Source organism: Porites lutea, chromosome 9 (assembly GCF_958299795.1).
Source record: "Porites lutea chromosome 9, jaPorLute2.1, whole genome shotgun sequence".
Classification (NCBI taxonomy): Eukaryota; Metazoa; Cnidaria; class Anthozoa; order Scleractinia; family Poritidae; genus Porites; species Porites lutea.
In genome coordinates, this window is record NC_133209.1 from 17666531 (window position 1) to 17693479 (window position 26949).

The 26949-nt window shown below is 40.4% G+C and overlaps 1 protein-coding gene across 1 annotated transcript; it reads right to left on the minus strand.

The window, feature by feature from the left end:
• Nucleotides 1–3643: 3643 nt before the first annotated feature.
• LOC140948980 (uncharacterized) lies at nt 3644–24543 on the minus strand. Its single transcript, XM_073398237.1, has 10 exons — nt 24290–24543; nt 21340–21594; nt 16795–17100; nt 14782–15084; nt 8626–8916; nt 7358–7399; nt 6529–6600; nt 5863–5892; nt 5158–5283; nt 3644–4619 (listed from the first exon to the last, which is right to left on the minus strand). The coding sequence occupies exons 2-10, from the start codon at nt 21434–21436 to the stop codon at nt 3826–3828; spliced, it is 2061 nt and encodes a 686-aa protein (XP_073254338.1). The 5' UTR covers nt 21437–21594; nt 24290–24543; the 3' UTR covers nt 3644–3825.
• Nucleotides 24544–26949: the final 2406 nt, after the last annotated feature.

Sequence of the window (26949 nt, forward strand, 5' to 3'; positions counted from 1 at the left end):
GGTTTTCAAATTAAAAGCGAATTTTGAACGCGGAGAAGCAGGTTTTCACGTAAGTCATTTAACTGAGCCCGGCTAGTGCAAAATTTGAATTCAGATATAAAAGCTTAAATAGTGAATTCAGTTGGATTCTTTTTGCCTGCAATTTGATGATTAGGTGCTCTACTTGAAAACAAATAGAGAAATTCACCGATAAAATGCTTTCAAAGAAAAGCCAAAGAAACGGGGCCCATTATATAAAGGACCTTCGTACAACTGGGCCCTTGAGAGTGGATGGAGTTGTAATTTGTAGAAAAAAAAAGCCAACAAGGCGAATGACAGCGACGCTATTAACGACTCCGCACGTGCTAAAAGCCATACCAGAAATAAACCTCTGCTCACAGGGTACAAAAAGAGGCCACAGTATTACTGGCTTGCCTCCGCTGGGAACTAATCTCTTTTCATGCAGACTCCGCAACAAAAATTTATAAGTTTTTGTTTTGTCACAAAGCATGTTCACCTTATCACGTGGTTGCAGACTAAGAATTCTTATGCTACCGCCGTCTTTGAATAAATCAGCGCAATTCGTTTGTCACGAGCAATCACTACATGGAACAAAGTGGAAGAAATCTTTAAATTTACGCGTTGTAATAAGGAAAACGCTTAATACTGTTGATGCATCACTTAGCGCCTTTTGAAACAACAGCTCATGTACAGCAGAAAATACTTCACCTTTGTGTGGAATCAAGACCTTTAGCCGGACTCGATGAGATTAGAATGTGGTAGATTCAGTCATGGTTGATCCGACAACTAAAACCCTCGGAAACGAAAATAACGACGCGAAGCAAAGTAAGTGGGACTGTTTTACCGATGTTTTAACATAGGGATTTTTACTTCTTAGCGAATATAAACGTACATGTTTCGACTCGATCTATTCAAATCGAGTTTTCCGTCGACAGTAGGTTGGTGCATGAATAATAAATGTATGGGTCTGCACTGCAAATTAATCGAACACTTTAGGTTACCTTTTCCATGGCACCGAATAAATTTTCGACTGGCTGAAAATTTGACTGGACACTTCGTTCACAAGGAACCGTTCAATATTTTTGCTCTTGACACGTAATTGGTGAACCTGCAGGTTGAATTTTAACTTTTCTCCTCCTTCGCCCTACGTAAAAATTAGCCGGTTATGGTTTTCACACCGCGCCAAATTTGCCGTACAAAGGTTAAAACGGTTGTGGTGTTTACATCACGCCGGCTGCCTCGTACCCAGGCGCGTTCTAGCGGATTCCAGAGCGTCTGCGATTTTGGTTCCACGCTAGGTATTATGGGAAAGGCGAAGAGAAAAACGCGCCTCTAATTTTTCTCGTTTACCCTTCCCAGCGTCCATTGCGTTCACGCTAAACTTTCCCATGGTCCATTGCGCGATACTCCTTGATGGCTCGTGCAGTCGCGTTTTCCGACGGTTTTCCGCACTTGAGACGCCTAGGAACAAGGCAGCCACGCCGGTCAAATTTTCAACAGTGCGCGGCTAAAAATTTGACCTCGATAAGGCGTTTAAACTTTTGAACGGCAAAGCGTCTTAATTTTCATATGGTTAACGGGACTGCGTGTGAACGGTACAACTAAAGGCACGAATTTTCAAAACATTTGTCCGTGACGACTGTTTTAAGGTAGAGCACTGAGGGAGTAGGGTGGAAACAGTACCGTAAACGGACACTCGGGAGACTGGAATTGACCGCTGTTGGGAATGTCCCTTGGAAGCGGCCACTTTTAATACGAGAGATGCACGGCCATTTACAGGTTTTGAGGTCTTAAACTGCAAACGAAAAATAACAATACAACTAATAAACGAAGAAATGATGGCCACGCAGGAAACCGCATTGCAGTAGTAGGGATAGCCCTGCGGTGTCCGTTTCCTCGAACGTGTCCGTGGTCGCTCGTGGGACTCCAAAGTTGGTTTTGTCAAAGCGTCCACAATCAGAGCTGTTGTCCGCGTATTAGTGTCCATAAACAGCACCTGGTCTTAAATTATTTTCTTCGAAGGAGAGAATACGCAAGTTTTTAGAGTAAACGTTCTTCTTGAGGGAATATCTCTGCATGACGTGTAAAAAGGGAGGGCGCCTGGGTACAGGGTTCCAGTACAAGATACAGTTCGTTGGTTTTTTTGTAGCCTGAGTATCTGGCGTTTCTGGGAGAAAAGGGGAAAGATGGAAGTGAAAAAGGGAGAGAGCTGAAGGAGAGAAACTCCTTCCTTTCTTTTCTCCCCCTCCCCCTCCCTCATCTAAAATCTCCTCTCCCCTAGCCCCTCCGGAAGGCCTGATACTCAGGCTAGATTTTTTTTTACTAAATTACTCTCGCTTCCGCAGAGGCCTCTTTGTGTCGTAGGGAGCCTGGGGAGAGGGAAAAAAGAGAAAGCGCGCGGGGGAAGATGGGAAGAGCCCTCCCTCCCTCCCCCCCCTGCCGCGCTTAATTTTTGCTATTTTTATTGGAATACCCAGCGGGAACCTCTGCGGAGGAGAGAGCCTAAATGAGGCTTTTCTTTACAGTGATAAAAGAAAAAAGTGAAACTTCGCATTTTCAAAATTGCTACTTTAATGCCGGCCCTCAAGGCGAATGCTAATCTATGAAATCGAGGCACACAATTAACTCGTTACTCTAAGCTAATTTTGTAAGGGGAACTTAATTATTCCCATGCGTTAAATCTTGTTGTCTCAGCATATTTTTTACTGGTTCAATAAGTTCTCATAAAGGAGAACATTTTCAGCATTAACTGCCGAAGAACTGGTATACCTTCCCTTTGTGAGCACGTTTGAGCCTGACTATTTTGAAGTCATAATTAGGGTGTATTGCAAATGAGCTTTATTTAAGGTACGCGATTCAAACGACGCATTTCACATGTGCCGAATTTGATGTTGCTTATGAGTAAAATCTACTGTTTTCACACAATTGCATTAGATTGGGCACATCATTGGTGAAATGCGACGTTTGAACCAAGCCTTAGACCTTTTGGAAGAGCAGCAGACACAAGCCATCCTCGAAAAGCGATTTGACAGAGTCGTTCTGGTCTCTTTTCAAAGCAGTCGTGTTTAAATTTCATAACAAACCCACTAAACTTAAAAGCATCACTTGAGTATTTTTAAACTGTTCACTCGAGGCAATCACAACAGAGGCGTAGAATTAAATGAACTAATTCGCCATATGCGCTCTTCCCACGATGCACCTTGTTTGCCCCGATTCGACGGATAAGTGGAACGAGTTATTTCATATGGTGTAGAAATACAAAACCAATAAGGCAATTGAGAAACTGTTAGTTTCAAACCAATTTAGACAACCACTCTATCATTGGGCAAAACGAAGCGGGTAAACAAATACTAACTGATTTGCCTCAATGATGTCTAAAATGATTTGTCTAAAGTGAAACAAATACTTAATGATGTGATGATAATAAAGCTCTCATTGTGGGTGGCTACATTTGGTATAGGGTTTAATGGCGCCGAAAACGATTGTGAAATTGCACACATTTTAGGCCCCACCCCCCCGGGGGGGGGGGTTCTAGGCATCCTACTGATGAACAGTTACGACTTTTAGATATTTCGAGCAGCAACAATTTGCCGTCTGTCCTCGTTGAATCGAAATACTAAATGAAAATGACAATAAATAAAGCTCCACACTAAAAAAATTAAAGCTTGTTATACAGAAAATATAATAATATCGTTTATTCCGGGCATAACGAATTTGTTCACTTCCACCATGAGAGTGGTTTCTTCTTTGAGTTACGGCTACAGCACACGTGCAAACGTCATTTGCAACAATAACAAGGATCTCTGGACGTAAACCGTTCTATTTTTATTTTAATGACATTGGCTCATATCCACCGTCCTTATCACTGTTATTTCCCCGAGGATTCGACAAAACCCTGGTATTTTCATATGGCCGTTGCTCCCTAACTGTGTTAATGGTGTCGTACAAGTGTTCAGACTCTTGGACATTTTGATAAATGTGTCCTTGCGGAGAAGCACTGGCTGCCACCCCGTTGCACCGTTCGAAACGACCGTTTTCCTGAGGGGAAGCCTGGGCTGGTATAGCCAGCGGACACTTGCCAGGCGACGCGACCATTTGATCACGTGTGACATACCGTTGTTCGACATCACTTTTTACTGCGTTTTTGCTGTTTCCAGGGGGACACCCGATAGTGTCATACAATCGCCCATCGTTGCCCTCTTCGACTTTCCCTTGGCCTTTATTAAAATCAACGCGCAACTTGCTTTCTTCAGGATAATCTTCAGTTGGTAAAAGAGGGGTATTTTCGGCCTTCGCTCTGGCAAAATTACCTCTAGGTTTGAACGTGGCCACCACAGCTTGACCTGCATCGTGGGGAGAATTTGGTAGTAATCGCTCCGACAGCGGGGGCTCGTATCTAATGCTAGAAATACCCCGCGTGACTACGTCATTTGATCTTTCTCTTGTGTAACTAACCTGCAGTGAAGTTTCGCCATTTTCATACTGTCTCCTCTTGCGCGTGCGCCGCCTTGCCAAGATGATGACAAGTATTAATATTATAAGCAATAAAAGACCACCAGCTGCTGATACTCCAATCAATAGAATCTTGTTACCGAAGCCAGATTTCGAATCGTTCTCAGCTATAAACGACAGAAAGCAAAATAAAAGTTATTTAGGACTGTTACTGGTGACAAGAAGGAAGTGATGATAAAATTAATGTTGCCTGCGTAGCTGGCACTGTTATCACTGTGGTATTTTGTCAGGCCACTGTCCGCGCAGGGGATTTCAATTTGATTTCCTCCTTATCTTCTCGCTGCTCTGCCGCCAATACTACAGCACTAGCCTTGCTTCTACAGAACTCGCCCGCTTATCCTTTTAGCAACGCAGGCTACGGAAAAGAATATATCATTTTCTAAAGCACCTAGTACACAATGTTAGACATTTTGATGGGAGAACTGGGAAGAGGAAAGAAGTCACCAATACTCTGACAAGACGTTGGAATTGAAAAATCTGTCTTTGTACAAGTCGCTATTTTCACAACTGTGAAATTGAGATGAGCTTTATGTTCGTTTTTTCAGCAATTTGCGAAATCCTTCTCACATCCGAATTGGGGAAGTATGACAGCGTCCCAACATTTTCAGTGAGACAAAAAGCTAGTAAAAAAATTGACCACAATACCTTTTAGATCGCTGACCAATGCAGCTGAAGGCGTTGATTGATACGTAACTGCTACTGTTTTTGTTTCCTCAACTGGTTTGGAATCAGTAGACTTTGTTGTTTTAAGGACTCGAGAAAAGACCATACCTGTAACAGAGACAATCCTCGCTAGAATACTTCAAATCAGACTTGGGTGGCCAAACATGGTGTAAGCAATATAAACACATATAGTATCCGGAAACAGACCTTATTTATTGCCAGCGGGAGATTTTGGTTCACTCGATACCTCAAAGCAGCAACATGTATCCACATCATTGCAATCGTTTTTCATTCATGGCCAAATGCCGGAATCAATGACTGGTTGACTGACCACCTTACCCTCCCCTAAGTCACGATTTTGCCCTAAATGAGAAGTAAGTGTTAATGTTGACTTAGGATAGGGGTAGATGGTCGGTTTCCCAGAAAACTCAATTGATCCCCAACTTCTTCTGCCCAATACTACTAGTCTTTAAGGGGAGGGGATGGTCGGCAGACCAAACAGTCCCCTCCCCCCCCCCCCCCCCCCAGCCCACTAACCAGTAGTTTACTTCTTTCAAACCCCGACATTGGGATCTGGCAGTTAAGCATGGATTTCAAATACCGGTATTTCCCCCCTTAATTCAGTATATGGCCATTCAGGGAAATAATGTAAGTGATACATGGCAATTTATTTCTGAGAGGAGAATCAATGATCTGTCTTAGGCGTGTCTGATAAAACTGTAAGGAATAGAGGTCATTGAGAAAACTGAGAAGTTTAAACATGTCACGAAGATGGGGGCGGGGGTAATCAGAATCAGGGACCAGCTGCATAACACCTAACCGCAGTTTGACACAACGTTTTCATCTTTCGATCAGAACTGTTGTTTTGGTAACCTGAGAGAAGCTTTAAAGCTATTCACGTGAACTGTTAGGCCAGGGCCAAACGTCGAACTTTTCGTGAACCAAACTTAGTGAGTTAAGTTCAAGAGAATTTCGACTTCCGGCCCAGTTAAGTTCGTCTGAATGAGTTTGGATCGTCCAATACGTTCTATCCGTCTGCTTCAGACGGATAGAACGTCTAAAGATCATCTCCCGGACAAACGTCCATCTTCACATGTGATGAACAAAACTAATAAATTTGAAATTTGAAATGTATATCTAGCCTCGTTCAGGAGAAAATTTATCACTGGCCGGCTAAAATTACTTTTTGGTCTGATTCAGTTGATCGTTTTGAGGCGTCCTAAGTTCGACGTCTGACCCAACAGACGGTCTCAATTTAGGTCCACCTAAATCAGAGTTTGGTTCGCGGTGTCATGAGAAGTTCGACGATTGGCCTAGACCTTATATAGACTTGCATTCATGGGCAGCACTTACCTGTTTTTGGAGTTAATGTAGAAGACTTGGAACTCAGCTTTGTTGTTTTCTTCATTGTGCTTGTTGATATTACTGTGAAAAAAATCAGGCAAAGAAATTAATTTCATTGAGCTTCGAAAGCCTTCAAATATTAACGTAGTGATTGACTTAGAGCGATTGTCTCGGGAGGAATCCCATTTGAGACGGCGGAAGAATTTGTCGTCTCATTAAGGTACGTCAGTTGTAAATTATAAATGTTGGTATCAATTTTTAATACAGTCATCAAGACGGACCGCGAATATTTACGCCATCGAGCTACCGCTCAGGGCTATGCATGAGGAAATAAAGAAAGCAGCAGTAGCGAAGACCTTAAAAAGAAAGGAACCAATGACAACTTAAAGTTACTTTAACTCCTACATGTATCTGGCTCTGTGTTTAAGAATGGAACCTTTTCAGCTTGTGCAAACAGACGCAAGATTGTTGCCCAAAAACTTCCAACATTGTTGGATGTTACATGTTGCGTCCACACCCTGCTACACGTTGTTGCGTGCTGGTCGGAGTTGTTGCGCAAAGTTTGAAACCAGACGTGTTGCTTTGCGTGTTGCCCAAATAGTGAATTTTAAGACTATAGAAGTGCAGATTTCCAGACTTTTACCAGTGACTCGTACAGAGGCCCCTCTCCTCATTGCTTATTCGAATGTCGTACTATTCACTGGTAATTTCACGATCACATCATATCCACTGGCAAAGCCGTGTCGCACAACGATAAAATTGCAAGTTAGAGCACCTGACAATCAAAGAATGGAATGTATGATTAATTAAGTAAAACTTTGAACAATACAATACTTACGCGTTGTTGGCATGACGGTCTTTTTCGTGGTTTTAAGTTGGCCTAAACAAAACAAAAAAAACTGTAAAAAGCAACTTACACGACCAGCACGCGACCCGTTACGCAGTGAAATTGGCAAAAGGTTGAAAGCCCACATAACTCGAGTAAACCGTCGGTGACTGCAATTAATTTGTTACTCTCGTCCCACCTTTTTCGACGACGAGCACAGAAACTCTTGCTATGAAGGCTATTTGAGCGCGATCACGATGAATCCAATCACAATATTGGAACTTCGCGGCAATATTACCTTTCAGACTGTCCAAATCAATAGAGAACCAAACGAAGGTTTTTTTTTCTGTTTTAAGGATAATAAGTATTATTTGCAACTACGGCAGTAAGAGTCATGAAAGCTTTTTTGTTTCGAGGAGCAGGGCAGTGGAGAGGGGGGGCGGAAAACAAGGTGTGTTATGGGTAGGCTTTGATAGATTCTTCTTCACGAGCATAAGTCAACAGATCTATTGTCCGAACAAAGCACTGCTAGCATAATTTGCACTTTTGATTAGTTTTGCAACATAAATTTATCGTTTATTGCTTTTTTGACCAGAGTTTTTTGTCTGCTTATGGTCACATTCATGGGAACTGGGTCCCTTTGGAAGTGACCTAGGACTCTTTCCATAGGACTCAACGCATGCGGATAACTAGCTCGGTTTCCCAAAATGGCGTCCGCGTGCTGGTTGTAAAATTCTTCGCTTTGTTTATATTTACATAATTGTCAGACAATGAATTATGCACTCTTAAAGTTTGTAGATGTTAATAGGGTAAGCGTGTTTGCCATTTACTTGTTTGTTGCATAGTTATTGAGGTGCTTCAACCAAATTTAATTAAGTAAAAGTAAAAGCCCAATTTCTGCATTTTTTACTAAAATGAGCATAATTTAATAACACTAAGCATAATTTAGATTGAAATATACGAGCACTGCTAGTAGGATGTTCTGCTACTTTTGCGAGCACAATCTCTTGAAGCCTAGTTATGGGCAATGTGTGAATGGTGAATGGGATTTTTTTCTTCAGAAAACAAGAACCATGAGTCTAAAAAGCCTAAGTTTGCGCTAATTAACCAATTAAGTTAGAAACTGTTTAGCCCAAATTTGGAAATTTCTGTCTCTTAGCGGCGGAGTAATAATGTATCCAGTCGTAAATGACATTTTTATCTGCGTCATAAAAACGGGGACTATGCGTTTGGTACAATTTTACACTAAGGACCTTTCTTGCAAAGGAAATAAATTTTACCTCCAACAACAATGTTTCGTATCTCAGGTGACTTCACTCCTCGTCCCACTTTCGTATACCCCGCAACACAAACGTTGTAAGGCTTTCCAGTTACCAGATTTGTCAGTTCGAGGGAATAATCCAGCTTGACATCGCTCTCGGTCCATGAGGACGAACTTTGATCACGGTAAAATACCACATATCCTTGAATGATGCCATTTTGTCCATTCGCGGGTATTGGGTCCCAAGAGACGGTTATCGACGAGGGTGTATTGGAAACAGCTTTGACATTTGAAGGTGGCCTACTTGGGACTGAAAATAATAATAAAAAACAATGATCTCCTTCACGGTCTAAGATAAGTTGAAAAGCAAACGGTATCGGGCGCAAAAGAAATATAACAAAAAATTAGGAGAAGATAAGTATTTTTAGTTACTATTTTCAAGCCCATTTTACAAAGCAGCCTTGAATTTCCTTCTTAAATACCAGGACAGGCCCGTTTCCCGAAAATCGCAATAATTGACGGGCCCGGAAAGCTGTTGTTGCTTACATCCAGGATCAAGGTTTCAATAGTATTGCAGATAATATGATAAATGCAGACTTTCCTCGTGGTCTGCATTGGCTTCCTGTTAAAGCCCGGATACAATTTAAGATACTGCTTATTACGTTCAAAGCAATTCACGGCCTTGCTCCTAAATATCTATTCGATTTACTAACATTTCAATCGTCCTTATATAACCTTAGATCTTCAGGTAGTATTTTACTTTCTGTGCCAGCTGTTCGATGGAAGACGTTAGGTGATAGAGCTTTTATGGTAGCAGCGCCAACGCTCTGGAACTCTCTTCCAAAAGAACTTCGTGCGATTACTAATGTGAACAGTTTTAAGGCGCATATTAAGACTTATCTTTTTAAAACTTTATATTGGTGAACAATTTTATATTCAGTTCTTACTTGCATGCATATATATTCTTTTTATTGTTTTTTTTTATTGTTTATCTTTTCATTTATTTTTTTTAAAATTTTTTAACTGCATTATCTTTTATTTGTTTCTTGTAAAGTAATGTAGTTGTAATGCGCAGCTGATCATTCTCATATTAAGCTGCGCACAATAAGTTCACAGATTATTATCATTATTATTATTATTATTTTTATTATTATTATTATTATTATTATTATTATTATTATTATTATTATTATTATTATTATTATTATCGCGCTCTTATTCCTTTGGCCGCGTTTATATGGAGAAACGTTGTTCCGGGAAAGAAGGGGGCCCTCATTGGCCAGTCATTACAGTTTTTCACTTTATAAGAAGAGAACGACTACGACAACGAGGTCATATATTGGACTTGGTCATTACAAGGAATGAGACTGAGGGTGCCTTAGGCCTAAAGAATGTCACAGTCATGGAACAGTTTATCTCGGATCATAAGGCTGTTTGCTTTAATTTGAATTTACGGAAACCATTAAATGAAAGGAGGCAGGCCGGTTGTCTCTCGTAAATTAAAGGGATTTGATTTTGATGCTTTCAATGAGATGATTGGATCGTCTGGTTTGTCAGACGGGTGTATCTCGCAAAGTGTTGAGTCATTGGCGAAGGAGTATGATGAGGTGTTATGCAAGGCTTTGAACAAGTTGGCACCTAAAAGAACTCGCACTGTTGTCATTCGATCTAATGCTCCTTGGTATATAATGAGGAGATCGCTACTCAGAAGAGGAAAAGGCGAAGGCTTGAACGTAAATGGCGTCGTTCGACTGGTCTTGAAATTGACAGGGTAAATTATATGGAACAGTGCAATGTTGTGAATGATATGCTCTACAAAGCGAAAGAACAGCATTATTCAGCAGTTATTCAGGAAAATGCCCATGATAGTAAATTACTTTTTCGCACAGTTGATAAATTGTTGCAAAGGAGCATAGACAAAAGACATCCGTCTGCGAACAGTGACCAAGAACACGCAAATGCCTTTGCTGATTTCTTTAGTGCCAAGATTGTGCGAATTCGTGATGAGTTGCTGATTAGAAAAGAGCAGATGGGGGGATCGCACCATGGAGGATTTTGAGTGTACGTCATGCTTTAGCGAGTTCACAATGGTAACAGATGAAGACGTCTTAGGGTTGATTAGGGGTTTAACTATTAAGGCATGCGCACTGGATCCACTTCCAGCGAGTATCATGCGGAAATGCTTTTCTAGTCTTGTCCCTATATTTTAGAAGCGTGATAAATTTGTCATTGTCATCTGGATTGTTGCCCAGGGAACTTAAGGTAGCGCTGCTATCACCTATTCTTACGAAATTAAATGCAGACTTTGAGCAGTTTAGTAATTTTCGCCCTGTATTAAATTTAAAGTTCCTATCTAAATTGATAGAGAAAACAGTGTTTGTGCAATTGAATAGCTATCTTGGCGAAAATGATCTACACGAGCCTCTTCAATCAGCGTACAAGATTTTTCACAGCACCGAGACTGCACTTCTCACTGTTACAAATGACATTATGCTGTCATTGGATAAGGGCGAGAATGTTTTCCTTGTTTTATTGGATCTGTCGGCAGCATTTGATACCGTTAACCATTCCTTGCTGCTGGCACGACTGCAGAAATCATTTGGCATCAGAGGAACTGTACTGCAATGGTTCGATTCTTATCTTCCTCAAAGAACTCAGTTTGTAAACATCAATGAGGCGAATTCTACGGTACGAGATCTTCCCGTGGGTGTTCCCCAAGGTTCAGTTCTGGGACCTGTACACTACCTTCTGTACACTGCGCCACTTGCTAAAGTGATAAGATCTTATGGCTTAGATTATCATCTATACGCCGACGATACTCAATTATACTTTGCATTCAAATCGGTGGATGTGGACGCTGCTAAATCGAGGGTCGAGAACTGCATTTCTGCAATATGTCACTGGATGGATCTCAACGAATTGAAGCTAAACCATGACAAGACGGAGGTCATGCTCATCCACTCAAAGTATCGTCCCTCTCCATCCTTTCAGTCCTTATGTGTCGGTGATGAGAGCGTGGCTGCCTCTCAGTCGGCTAGGAGTCTTGGTGTTATCTTTGATGAGCACATGTCTTTTCATGCACATGTGTCTAGCATCTGCAGATCATCATTTTATCATCTCAGGAACCTATCTAGAATTAGGAAGTATTTCACTAAAGAATCAGCAGAAGTTGCTGTTCATGCATTTGTCAAATCGAAACTAGATTACTGTAATGCATTACTATACGGCCTACCTAAGTATCAGTTACAAAGATTGCAGTATGTACAAAACACGGCGGCTAGAGTTGTGTTGCAAGTGAGTAAGTTTCAGCATATCACACCTGTTTTGTGTGAGCTTCACTGGCTACCGATTCAATATCGTATTATTTTCAAGATCCTGCTCCTCGTGTATAAATCACTGAATGGGACATTGCCTAGCTATTTAGCTCAGAAACTACATTATCGTTCTCATACTAGATCATTGAGGTCTGTTAGTAATGAACTTTTAATGCAACCTAGATCGTATACCAAGACCTACGGAGATAGAGCATTCGCTGTTCATGCACCAAGAGAATGGAACTTAATACCTTATGAAATTCGGAAGTCCAACACCATCTCGAGTTTCAAAAGATCAGTTAAGACGTACTTGTTTACTAAATTCAGTAATAACGGATCATTGTTTTCATAGATTTGTATATATTGCGTTAGTTTTAATTTTTCCCTTTTTTATCATTATGAATGAAATGGTTTAATAGTTGCTTTAGTTTTTCCTTTTTTACTCATTGTAAATATAATAGGATATGGTTGTAAATTTGTAAATATTTTTCAATAATGTTGTTTACATGACTGTAAAGCGCCTTGAACATAGGATAAGAGCGCTATAGAAATAAAGTTATTATTATTATTATTATAGAACGAGATTTTCCCATTTACTAAGTGGCGCACGCGCGCGAACCAACGTCATTCTTGCGGGAAAACGTGATAGCCGTCGTCATTCTAATACGAGTTTTAGCGAGAATATCGTAGTGGCGAAAACAAGTTATCAAATAGTAGGAATTTCATCATTTAACGATCTGAAGAGGGCTTGAACTCCTTCAACGGAAATAAGCGTACTAACTTTTGTGGTGAAAAAAAAAAAAGTACAAAGAAGCTTTCCGGGGTGTCTATTTTTAGAGAATAGACGAGAAAACTTCTGATTGAATGTCGTCCTCGAATCTCAAGCTGTCTAATGAGAAAAACATTGACCCCTTTGCCCGAGCTAGGAGCTGACAACAGTGCTCGCGCATGAACTGATTACCTTGCCTCGACCGAGTTGAACCGGCTGGGCGAGCCAAAGCGTTTATACGGAGAAACGGTAGCCCGGCTAGACGGGTGACACTACCATCGAAAAAAAGTGACCCGGCTAGGACAGGGTCTGGAAGGGGGTGTCTGAATCTCGAATCACGGGTTAAATTTCCGTACATTGACGAATCACGTTCCCCCTTTTGGAGTCATTTCACGAATCACGTGATTAGGTAACGAACTAATCAAGTCCATCAATGATTCTTAGTGGTTGCTGGACTACTCAGGCAAGAGTTATTCTTAAATGACCCTGTGATCGGTTTGAATCAAAAAGTATGGTGATGAAACTGGCGATGCTCTACTTTTTGTTTAACGACTACAAATTTTACTGGCAATGAATTTTATTGCTATAAAATCGAAGCTCTACAAGTTTTACTTCTACGTGGTTTAACTGTGAACCCTCGTCATCACGACACTTATTTCTGTTTTATCGGTAGAAATCTCGATTCACGGACTACGATGTTTTGGAGGATCACGCGTCACAGTGAATATAATTATACTATTTAGTAAAATCCAACTAGTGGTCTATTATCAATGCGGCGTTCTGATTGGTTGAGCTACTACTAGGCTATATGTTATAGCCCACTAGTAGCGAAAAGCGCGGGCTTTTTGGCGGCAAAAAAGGATTAAAGTCTAGCTTTAACAAGCTAAAATTTTTTCATTCTCGATAGTTTTGACCAAGTAGTTGGATTTTACTAAAACAATTATTCCTCTCGCCCTCGTGGCCTCTGAGTCAATAGCCCATTCGGCCTTCGGCCTCTTGGTTTATTGACTCAGAGCCCATTCAGGCTCGCGGAATAATTGTTAAATATTTACTAAGTCAATGAGTAAACTTTTACTTGTTCTATTCATTTCTCAAGTGAAGCCCAAATGCTTGGATTATTTGGATTATTAGGTTAATAATTTTAGTCGAGCGGCTTGTAGATATTTTAAAGTTCGCGGCAACAGCTAATGGCTTACTTCATAACCGAGTGGTTTTCAATTGCGTATTGTTAGTTTTGACAGCCATTGTTATTCCTACTAGACTTAAAACAATAGCTTCCTGGTCTTTAAGTAGACTACGTTTCTACCAGACTTTTTCAAACTCACAGGGATAGTAGTTCTTGCCAATAAATTTTAAACGTTTAAACGTATTCTGCTTAATGAAAGACCAATCTAACACATTCCGTCTGTGGTTTAAAAGATTTTGTTGCTGGTTTCCGGAAATCGCGCTCAAAGTCAGCTTCCATACAAAAAATGTCCGTTTTTCAGCAGTTTTAAAAGGGATAGTTCCTCTACTTCGTAAAACGCTTATTTCTTTTGCTTAACTCATTCATATATCATTCATTTTCAATGCAGCTAACGAAGTCGTGCGAATGAGTTTTGTTGACGCTGGTGGGCCAAAAGAGGCCCTTTCTTCTCTTATTCAGAGCTTAGTGAAAGCGCTCCTACATTCGAATTTGCCGCTTTGGCGGTCATGAATAGCTAATGACGTTCACTCATTCTGCGTGATGATTCCCGAATCACGACTGTATTTCATGAGTTTTCCCGATTCACGCTCTATTAACCGGTAAATTCACGGATCATTCGAAACCCCTTCCAGACCCTGCTAGGAGGGCAATCCTTCTTCCCGAGTTTGTTTTTCATTTCAACGGTTCGCCAAGTTTTGTAAGAAAATGAAGGAAAAGTTGGCTCGCCTGGGGTAGCCCAGGTAGGCGAGTGATCCTTCTACCCAGGAAAAGGTTTCTCCATAAATCTTGGGGACTGCGTACTAACTGAAATCCTTGGTATAAGATCTTTATTTGAATATTCGATTTCGGACCCTAAAATTGACCTGGACTTTCTAGAAACGGACCCCTGGGAAGCCCAATACTCACCGGATTCATTAGTTTGAAGAGTTAATTCGTCCGACCAAGGTCCAACCGCAAGTGGGATGAATTTCTTGTATGCTCGCACATCTATGGCATACCTTGAGTTTGCAAGGAGATGCAGCGAAGCTTGATTTGTGTATCGCTTGATTTGCCTTGTCGCTGAGTTAGCAAGCTCCCTGTATCGAATCAAGTAACATATGTCAGACGTATCTGGTTTGCCGTTTATAGTTGTTCGTGTTTCATTCCAAGCCAAATGGACTACCAATCCTGACCGGCGTTTTACACGAAGATTGGCTATCTTCCCTGGAGCTATAACATAGAAAAACAGCATTGATATTAATCTTGTGCCCAGACCTCACCCTAGTCCGTAGTGTGAGCATCTAGGTTGAAGCATATAGGCGAATCTTTGCTGACGTCATTGTTTACATGTTTACTCATTTGCATACTACTTAACTCACAGAAGCCATGACCTTCTATACGAACTAAATTCAAAAGTTAAAAGAGTTGATCACCTTGAGCAATTTGTGCAATTTCAGCTCTTTGCAAGCAATAGTGAAGAAAATTGGCAAAAAAGTTAACGACAGGCCATACATTCTTTGTAAAATTTCGAGTTTTTAACGTGTAATTTCCCCGACAACATTCCTTCTATATTGGACTAAAATTTTTTAGACATAACTGAAACTGTTATGCTCTTTCAGCATTCAGAGGTTCTATTTTATTGCCCCCGCAGGGATTTCGCCCTCGAGGAGGCACTCTACTGAGCAACTCGCGCGTATATTAAGGAAAGTATTGACAGACGCAATATACAGTCAGTATATCAGAAAAAATCTAGATTTGCTTGAACAGGGGCCGCGAGGAATCGGTAGGTAATGATGACGTTTCTATTGTTTGCGCCCGCAAGTACGAAATGGTTAGGATGACGTAAAGACAGAAAAATCCCGAAGGGACCGCTTAGGTAGATTTTGTGACATTTATTGTGCAGTCATACTTCGATTCTCTTGTACGTTACGTGTTATCAGTGACATTCTGTGGAGCAGTTGTTTTGAAAGTTAGCTCGAATAATAATAACAATAAATTTATCATTTATGCAACATAGTCTTCAGGGTTTTTTCTTTAGGAAATCATTTTTAAGGGAAAATCCCTGGGTTGAGATTACCTTTGAATTCATAAGTTATGGGACTGAGTATAGGAGCACCTCGCATGGAACTTTTGGTTGTTTACCATTCACAAAAAGTTTCTGGGGAATCTGGTTAGAAACTAAATGGAAGTTAAAACGACTTTTTGGGTCGTTCCAGCAGAAAATTTCCAGGAGCAAGGGAACATCTGAAAAGGTGGTAGTGGCTTCGGCCGGAATTACATTTGTAAAATCGCATCTTTGATACCAGTTTTAGGCCTTCGAGGCTGTTTTTCGGTGAAAGGAACTGATTTGTACAAATGGTAAAAGCGATTCCTGTCGAAATTTACTAGTCCTGATTTTGGTTATTAGTTGCCCAAACAGCAAAGCGACCGGTTTGCCAATGTAAATGCATGATAAACAACCTGAGTCTCGTCAAGGCAGGATAGTATATTGTATTGGGACTAGTCACCCATCTTGGTATCGTCTGTCCTCATCCCCACTGGACAGGCCAATGTCTATATCTGCTCGTAAGAAATGTTTGGTACGACCACAGGCAGCCCAAGCTCAGAATGAGAGTTAAATCATAAATACGTGTGGGATCGTTTTGCGTACTCCTCAAACGGCCGCGAACAGAAAGGATTTGCATGGGAATTCAGGTAACTCGGGAAAAAAGGAAATTGCATAAAGCGAGAACGAAACAGGTAATTAAGGTAGAGTGTTTTTTTTAATAGGAAAACCCCACCGACTATTTATCTCCTTGAATCTATTACCTAAATTCCCATGCAAATCTTTGTAATCACTGCCATTTTGAGAATTACGCAATATGATACCATATAAAAACTCTCATACTGAGTTAGGGCTGCCTGTGGTACAACTTCAAAAAATAATATATCAAAACTCACCCAAATTCTTAGAATCAACTCTCAAGGTATCCGACCAACCGCTTTGTACTAAATGATTATCGCTGCGAATTGCTTTAACGTGAATATTGTAGATTTTATCAACCTGCAAGTTTAGGTTAGCACTCTCTGTTTTCACGGTCTGGGCCATTTGTGGATTACCACTTCCGATGACCGTGTAGGTCACCTTGTAAAGGAGACTGGTGCTGACTGGTGTGTCCACTTTGGTCAGCGCAGGTTTTGTCCATGTCAGTGTGATGGTGAGGTTGTGAACACTTGTGACTTGAAGGTTTGTTGGCTTCCGTGGGACTGCAAATTAAAGTAAAAAGAACTCTCTGAAGTTATGGCTCACCATAAGAACGCAAAGACGGTTGTTAGTAGGGGAGCGAGGGAGGCGCATTGGTGATTGCACTCGCCTCCCACCAATGTGGCCCGGGTTCAAATCTCAGCGTCGAAGTCATATGTGGGTTGAGTTTGTTGTTCGTTATCTCCCCTGGTTCCAGAGGTTTTTCTCCCGGGTACTCCGGTTTTCCCCTCTCCTCACAAACCAACATTTCCAAACTCTAATTCGACCAGGAATCAGGTAGACGAAGAACCACCATGTGGATGTCCTACCTCTAATTCATTATTTATTTATTTATATAAATGTAAATAAAGTTAAAACGACGATATGTTTTCGTAAAGTTTGACCACTTACAGTCGACTAACTTGTTAACTGCTAAATCGGCGGTGTAAAGAGCTACTCTGTCGATTTAGACGGAATCTCTTTTCTTTATAGTAAATCCTCTGCGTTGATTGGTTCAATTAACATTCAATGTCTCGGCAAGGTCATTCAAGGTCTAGTCCATTACAGTATCTGGCATTATCTTAACAATCAAATGTAAATTGTCTTCAACTTGTGATAACATATGTGTATAGCCACGAAGCAATGGCAAAGTCTCCCACAATGCGACCTCCCATCAATTATCTGTAAGTTGTTAAAAATATCGATGGTCTATGCGGTACTCTCATTGACCATATTATCGACCAATCAGCGTGGGAGTAATCGTTTAGTTGTTGTAAAAAACATGGTCGAGCCTTACGTAATCTAACAAGTCGCTCGTATAAGGCGTCGCTTTCGCGAGATTTCAACTAGTTCAAAGTGCCTCGACTGGAAAGACAGATTTAAGTATGTCAGATCCACTTGTAAACGACCACGAAGTACAGTAAAAACCCACGTATAAGAACGTGAAATTTTTATTTTAAATCCCGTTTTCATAAGTAAGCCTAAAATTTTCAATAGGTTCTTCAGTATTTTACAGAAATAAAGGCACAGATGATAAGACAGAAAAAAATTTTAGCGTAGATTTCCCATAAGCTTTCTGTTACATTTGTGCTGCATGCAATTTTTTTCTTCCGACAAGCGCTTGCAAGAAACTTTTTTTCAAAATCACCCGCCCCCCCCCCCCAAGAGTTAAATGGTCGGCCCCTTAAGTGCAAATACAGCTATGAAAACGCGTCCTATGATGCATGTTTTTTTGTTCTCATAAAAGTTTAAGGGGTATCGTAGTGATGATGCAAGTTAGTTTATTTAAGCTTACTAAACCTGGCTCTTAACGAAAATCGGATTATCTCTTTAGAGATTAACATTTCATACGAATTCTTTCCATTTACCGCAAATCTAAATGAGAATGCAGAGAAAGATAGTATACAAAAAAAACCTATCCTTGATGGTTTCTAGACTCTGAAACACTGTATATAAAGAAAGAATCTTGTAAAAATATATAATCCTCCAAATTGGTACCAAAACAGCCCTATTTCAGTGAGGCTGAATTGGCCCATGGACGCAGTCGTTTCGGCCCCACTTTGGGGCAATGATTAGCTCTTTTCATTTTACAGTGTACAAACGAAGACTGGTGTTTTCTCGTGTAACCTATTTTACCCTTGGAAAACTGGCCCAGATAAGTGATTTTTCTTCGTGGTGAAGTGATTGAAAAAAAAAATTAATACACAAAAACAACCGAGCAAGGATGAACGGTGGATTAGTCTTCTCAGGTAAGCGAACCTACGAGAAGCCGAGTGTTAGAAACCTTACTTGCTAGTGACTGATATATTCAGCTGGTTAAGTAATTCTTGTTCGGAATGATGAGGTTTACATTACTGTTTATCCTATGTCGACAGTTGTGACATCCTTAATACCTGTTGATTTTTGTAAATTATTTCTGAGAATTTCTATCTATCATCTGCTTATTTGGTGGCGTTTTATAATGAAAAACTTTAGGCGACCTTAGTTTGCTGCTCCAGAAGATAGAAAACAAGGGAGCAAAACCCAGCCCCGAGTGGCAAAGCGGCAAAAGCATCTCTCCATCACCCAATGTTCCTTGACAAGTGCCTTTGACAGCTCATTTACCCGGTCAGATTTTGTTCTTCACGCAAAATTTTCCTTAACAAGAGGGCTCAGAAACAAACTACAAGGGCAAACTTAATAGAAAAACTTGTGAATTTTCCAATATACACGCGCAAGTTTTGAGTTCCTTGACGAGAAAAACAAGGCGATATTGCTACGTTTTTTCTCACCGGTCCACTTTGTTTATATTCATGGAATGTCAAATAACTTAATTGCTGGAATTTCCTGCAATTCGCAGTTAAAAACAACTTTAGTACATGAAGGATTAGGATCGATCGCTACAAAGACTGGCACGACGCCACTCGCCTTTGTGCTTGTATTCAATAGAAAGGGTCGATCATGGAGTTTAGAGTAGCATATCATTACACCATAAAAATTAGAACAATGCTAAAATTATAAATAGAAAATTTTCCTCAACACCATCAAAGCTGGAAGAGACATAATTAAACCACCTATCCGAATTTTACGCCAGGTGAATGATATTGTATCAGACCCGATTTAAAAAACTTGCCGTTTATCGAATTATCGACTCTATCCAGCCCTGACATTTTGATCACTGTTAACACTGGCACGACGCCATTCGCTTTTGTACTAAGATTTAACAGACAGGGTCGACAGGGCGGTTTGGAGTAGAATATCATAACCCTTCAAAACATTGGAAAAATGCCTAAAATTAAGAAAAAACAGATGGTTTTCCTCCACAACATCAAAGCTTGAAGAAGCATTGTTAACCGAATTTCCACATTCCCGTCAAGTGAATGATTTCGCACCAGACCTGATTTCAAAATGTCAGCCGGTCTTTTATAAACCGTTTATCAAGCAAAAACAAAAAAAAAAAAACACAAAAAAAAAAAGAAGGAAAGAAAGAAAGAAAAGAAAGGAAAAGAAAAAAGAAATAAAGAAAACCTGACCGGAGTGCAAGATGATAAGTTTTAACTCTCAGACGGCACCGAACGAGTTTTTGACCGACTGTAAAATTGGACGGGACACATAGTTCACACGGGACGGCTACGCGTCTAAATTTTAGTACGGGTAAGGTGTTCCAGTGTGAACAGAACACCCATGGAAACAAACGAATTTTCAACCGGTCGAGTGAACGTAGACTGATTGAGTTGTGTTTAAAACAAAACACGGCAAATAAATACCGATAGATGTTTAGTTCACGCATTACCCTTTGCGATACTTTTATGGGTAAATCTTTTCAAAGGGACCACCAAAATTTGCACTTTCTACCCTTAAATTTAGTAAGACGTTGAGCACCCTGTCACAAATATTTAGTCGTCTAAAGATTTCCTCTTTCTGGGTTGCCTTATCCAGATCCAGATAGGTTTAAACAACCAGTATTTCGTATTTTTATTTAAAACAACCAGTATTCCGGACAATGATTTAATACTCAAACAGGAAAAAATAAAATGTATCTTGCACTTCCCACTCGGTTGTAGCCTGCGTAGCAAACGTTTCCGCGCAATGAGTGGATTGGAAACGCTTGCTACGCAGGCTAACTCGGTTGTTGTGAAAGTACTCCGTATTCATTTCCCTTTGGAATGCATTGCTTGTAATAGCAATGGACTTGAAAAGGTCAGGACGTGAGAGAAAAATAATAATCGATTAAATGAGGTCACAGAAAAAGAAAGCACACAACCACGGGGTGTGTGTGTGTTGGGGTGGGGGGGGAGGGGGAGGGGAGCACTTCCTTTAATAATACCCTATAGGGAAAGGCCTCGCCCGATCAAAGGGTTACCTTTTTCAGACGTAATTAAAAGGGTTGTAAAATCAAACATTGAAGTATTTAAAAGGTCCTTTAATTAAAATGCTTTGAAGACTCGCCTCATGGCTATATCTTTTGAATCTATTAATAAACGTCAGACGAAAATTACAAGAACAAGACGACTTCCTGTTTTCGTGATTTATTCTTATTAAGAAGGTATATTGAAGGGTTACCATTAAATAGGAGAAACATAAAACGGTTGCCTTTTCTGTACATAAAATGGAAAGCTAGATAAAAGGCCAAAAGGGTAAGGTTTCGGACCTGGAGACAGATTTCCCGTATTAAACTTTGTTGAGCAGACCCCCCCCCCCCCCCCTCCACCCAACGTAGCAGCTAACACGGAACAAGACAGCTTACTGCTTTACAATTTTAAAACTAACAAAACCTCACTTACTGTCAGAAGCCGAGCTTGTTCCACCAACAACATATATCGAAGCGAGAAGAAGAAAGGTCAAACGCATAGCCATGAAATTTTTGCGGCGCACGTTCATGATGAAATCCGCTCCTATTCCACTTCGCTGCTTTCTAGTTAACCAGGAAATGCTTTTCAGTAAATGTGTGCGAGGGCTGTGGTTTCAGAAACGCCGCTGTCACATCCGCTGCTCCTGTGACGCGACCGTCCTTCAGTTATTCCCGTTTTGAGCTATTCCTTAAAAACAATAGGCAACCAAACATTCAGCTGGAAAGGTCATCATACAGTGTGACTTCTTTGTAACATGAGGAGCCACTCATCAAAGATTAGATAAGCAGCTTAAGACAACAGGCCAATATTTTTGGCAGACTACCAGGAATTTAGCCTTCGAGAGCATCCGGTTTTTTCGGCTCAAGTTTAGAAACTAGAAACTTGAGTCCGGATGCTCTCGCAGGCTACCAGAAATTACGGTGAAAACTAAAATAAAAATTCCGGTCTTAATTCCTATGATCACTCTTGAAAGAACCATGTTTTTAAAAGCTTCTGTGTATCTATGAATTTTGAACGATCAAAGATATATATACGGGGGATATTGTGAAAAAGGTGTCTGTTCGCACATACTCAGCAGATAAAAATCAAAATCCACCGAGACTTCCCCTCTGTTTCGGTCGCGGACATTGGAGGAGGGGGAGGGGGATTGGAATTCAACTTGGCGAATGCAAAGCAAAATTTATTCTTTTTTGAATTGAATACGATCAAAAATAGATGACTAAAAATAAAAATACTAGAGGTGATAATGAAGCATATCTAGGTGTCGGTAGTCTGCGTAGCATGGCGGTTTGGTTGGGAGCGCAAAGTAATAAAGGGGGGCGAGGGCAGAGAAACCGCGAGGAGATTGTCGTGCTCCCGACAAAACCGCCATGCTAGGTGTCGGTGATTCTATTTTATCATAGTAACCCTAGTTGATGTTGACGCATTTTCCTGAACTAGGAAAAAAATAAGAAGAAAAACTACCCCCAATCTGGAGACCATGACGACTAATAAGCCTGTTCCAGGCGTTCATATATTGGGGAGCAGAGCGAAGTAGAGAAAGCGATCAAAAGTCAAGAGGAGGGACTTTTTTCCCCTCTCTCCTTTTCGATTTTATGCCGCTCCATTTTTACTTCGCGCCGCTACCAGTAAGCCTGGAACAGGTTAACTCACGAGTTAATTGCCAACTTTCCCCCTTCAACACGAGCACTGGGTTTTCCTTGTTAAACAAAACTAGGTATTTAAAATAGGGTCTAATTAGAATTCTTTCAAGCTAAGTGATCAGTACTACGAACTCAAGAGCCGGGAACTCAAGATCGACACACGACTTACAGTCGACCGACAAGAGACCTGATGCACTTAATCACTAGGCAAGCCTGTTCCAGGGGTTAAGATGGTTAGGATAGTCGGGAGCGGTACGAAGAACGCGAAAGGCTACACTATCACAGGCGATGATCAGGATGATATAGGAATCATTTTCCCATTATTACATGCTTCTCTTTCTCTACAAATATTGCCTCTCTATACGTCAAGGATATAGATCGAACAATCACCTTCCCCTGGAAATTTCATTACCGGCGATATACCAGATATTCTATTTTGCCACTCTGAAATTTTGAATTTTCTGTTAACGATTTACCTCTAAAACAAGCGCAAAGAGCTGAAAATTGCGTGGACGTGACAGAGTTTAAACAGCTCTTTCAGTTTCTTGACTCATGTCTATTTTTATTTAAACCCAATTTTCAGGGGCACCCAACGAGAATGTAGTTCAAAACCACTTAAACATAGCATTGTTTAACGTATTTTAGTATTTAAACGGCAGATATAGGCATATTTTTATCCCCTAAAAATTCTTCATCTGTTCGGATTTCCTTGCTGAAAGTCTAGTGATCCGAAAATTATAGGGATCAAAACTTATCTCTTCGAAAATTTCAGCCAGAAAAAAGGCTTCCTAAAATTCTAGGTGACCCTTTTATGGTAAAAATCCGTTAAAAATAGGCAATCATACCATTTTTTTAGATGTTCGAAAATCCTAGGAGAGGCAGGCAAGCAAGAAATTTGGCAACAAATGTTCCGAAAATTCTAGATCTCATGTCGTCTTCCGAACAGATATTTTCCGAAAATTTACGTTGGGTGCCCCTGAATTTTCATTTAGCACGATGTTCTTTTTACATTGTATTTGCAAAATGAAGCAAAATGCCTACATAACCGAATGGCCTCAGCAAATTTATATAGAAGCATAACGTTATCTTTTTCCACCGGAGAAACATTCAAAATCAAGCCACCAGATTTCATGTGGACATTTTTCCCCAAGGCACTTTTTTTGCTTTGTTTTTACGTTCACGCTCGACAGACGAGAGAGTCTGATTTTTCAGACGGTCAAATTACGTACTATCGGCGACCGATACACCGATACACGAGTAGGCCGATCTCGTGTAAGAAAGGCTTAATCGCTTACTCTTTTATCACTTGTTTACTGTTATGATAATATCATATCGAAAGCCTTCTAAATCAAAGAAGTATTTGAAAAAAGCACATACACTAAACCATGTGGTAGATACACTCATGGTAAGTAAAACTTGAAGGAACTATAATGGTCTATAATCTTGAGTTCTGGATGCATTGACTTGCATTGAATTAAAAAGAAAACTGCACTCTCTTGTCCTGTAACTGTATGAAATCTGGTAAATCGTGTTTCAAAATCTCCCCGCCAATATCTACAATTTTAGACAATGGACGTAGTCGTTAATTATGCAGCTTTCAAGTTGATCTAGATTCATAATAACCTCAAGTTGGTGTTTCGAGGCGTTTCTGAAATCACTTTTTTTCCGTGATTAGGTTCTCTTGTTCGTAAAATGTATTGTAAAATTCCAGTCTGGTAAAATTCGAGAAATTGACGTACCTCATGTGCCGTGTCTATGTTAGAAACGTCTAGATCTCATCGTCAATTACAGAAAGGCGGTTGTGTGAAAATCAGACTGGATTTGGTTGTCTATCATCCGTAAACTGCCTCAAGAATGTCGGTTCCGTCACAATGTTATATTTCTTGCTGCAGGATTTCTTTCTTAAACGTTGCTTACACGCTTAAAGTATGATTTGCCTAAAATTAGCTCTTCATGATCAGCGTCGAGTTGAAGCACTCTAAAAATGTGGAGCAAAACGTGCCCCCCAGGAGTTAGGCAATGACCTACTTGACAAATTTCCAACTTCCGCCGGAAATCGCAGGCAATTCTTGTTCAATATTTGCTTTGCTTAAAATAGAGCACGCGTAAACTGCTAGCACAGCAGCCTCCTCCCTGGAGTCAACCGTGGTATGTGCCGTCAAACGAGGTCGTTATTTTCGAATTCTTGATCTAGCACTGTTCAGCTGAGACCGGCTGAAAAATTTGACTGGACACTTCGTTCACACGGAACCGTTCAATATTTTTGCTCTTGACACGTAACTGATGAACCAGGTTGAATTTTAAGAGCCATTATCTGAGAAAATCGAGAATCGCACGACACTCGTCAAAAAATCGAATTTTTTATTATTTTGCCAAAACATCCCTTTTAGTGACCCTATTTAAGGAAAAATAGTTTTGGGTTCAAACGATTCATTTTAAAGGAGAAATTAGGAAAAGTTTGAAAAATCGATTTTATGCTCGTTTTTCGCACAAAACACGGCAGGATGCAATGGCAACTTCGAGAGAAGGGTGAACGCGTAAGAAACATTCCCTGACATTGAAACTTCACCGAAATTATTATTTTGTTCTTACTCTTGAAAATCCTAAAAGAAAATTTGATAAACAATGCTTTACATTTTTTTAATCGTCAAGTGTAAAGAGGTCATATTTGTGACGTTAGACGTGCTAGAAAACGAAGGCCAACTTTGACTATTAAAAAAGGCCTCTGGTATATGCCGCTTGATCATAAAATCAATATAAAATGGAACCTTGGCTTTTGTACTAACTTACTGGAAAGTTTTAGCTCTGGAAATCAAATACCATCCTGACACCAAAGCAAACGGTGAGAGCAATTGAATTGGGAAATTTATGCAAATTAGACCGCTTGCGGACGGTTGTCAAACTAAAAGAAAGGTTTTACTTCAAAGGATTACTCACCATTGCTTGTAGCACGTTTTTACGGCAAGGAAAGTTATTTCCAACTTCTTTTGTGTCGTTTTGAGTAAAAAGAATATATAATTTTTAGCCAAAAGACAAACGTACGTTTGCTCAGCAACTGCGTCCGAATCCGGCCGTGAATCGAAATAAAGTCACAACACGTCGAAGCAAGAGTTACAAGAGTTTTTACTTCAGTCAGGAGGCAAAAGGAATAAAAAATCATCGCAAACTAATGACTTCGATTTTGAAAACCTTTCATCACTTCAATCGTTCGTCGGCTGATAATAAACATCGCACAAGATCGTGTGACCTTTGGCGTGTGACCGGAAATTGGTCACACGCTTTAGTCACGTCAGCATTCTGTCACGAAATTTTCGTAGCTGTTGTCAGCAATTTTAATACAGTTTTCACATTTTTTGACAAGAAATCCTCTCATCGCAGTAGAAACAGCCATGCATATTTATTTTTCTTTTATTTACCTAATAGGCTTTGAAACAGCTTTTTTGCCTTCGAAGCACTAAACAGGAGGGGTACCTCGGATTCCAAGTGTCGTGAGTGATCCGTGGAAGCGAAAATTAAGACCAAAAAAGAACGAATATTTTGAATACTTAAGTAAAGCCACAGCTAAAAAAAAAATTGTTCAAAATATTTTCAAACCAAGAAAAAAACATACTTCGATCATCCCCGTGACTTGGAATCTGGCCAGAGTACTCCCTCCCCCTCCCCTCCTCCCCTATGCCGGGTCAAAATACTAAGTTCCCCCGGCCCAATGTCCCATAGTCAAGGGAGTAGACTCTCTTGCTGTAGTAAAGAACTTGCAGAATAATACCAATTCTCCGTGGCCAACGGATTCAACGCTATAGTTTACTTTGGTTTTGCTTGTTGATTTTTTCGCTATTTGCTCACGATCAGGAGCCTATAACCCCAACCACGACCAAATCTGTGAAACCTGTTATTACCAGAAAAAAAAAAAAACACAAAGAAACAGTCAGTCAGATAGACAGTACATAATAAAAAAGACCTCGATTAAGATTAAAAAAATCAATAAATCACACTGTCGAATACGAAAACCCAGAAACCATTTTGTGGAAAAAAGGTTCGCATACAGCTATCAGCTGCTTTTGTCCACAACTCGCCGGTAGAGGTGCGCGGAAACTAGTGATTGTGAAATGGCTTCAAACTATGATCCTATACTGTTGGAATATTACTTATCACAGAAAGCTACACCTGATTTCTTCTAGCAGACCCAATCCTCTTGGTTCGTGTGGACAAAGTAGCTCGTCCCGGCTATTTGCACCATGCTACCACAGTCTCCCTAGATTCCCAAGCCTCGCACGCAGACTTTCCTGTCCCACGAACGTTGGGTAGGATTGTAGGACGAGCCAAAAGAAAGTGAAGGCTATAAGCTCTCGCGATGATGCAAGGAAGGTCGAGTATTATATTCCCCTATCCTGGTCGCCCA

Excerpts from the sequence above, each read along its gene's own strand:
- LOC140948980 (XM_073398237.1), bottom strand. The coding sequence starts at position 21,436 with ATGAACGTGCGCCGCAAAAATTTCATGGCTATGCGTTTGACCTTTCTT. Across the intron at positions 7,400-8,625 it reads ACGAAACATTGTTGTTGGAG|GCCAACTTAAAACCACGAAA; the intron begins GTAAAATTTATT and ends TGTTTTGTTTAG. Across the intron at positions 5,893-6,528 it reads TACATTAACTCCAAAAACAG|TTTTATCAGACACGCCTAAG; the intron begins GTAAGTGCTGCC and ends TATTCCTTACAG.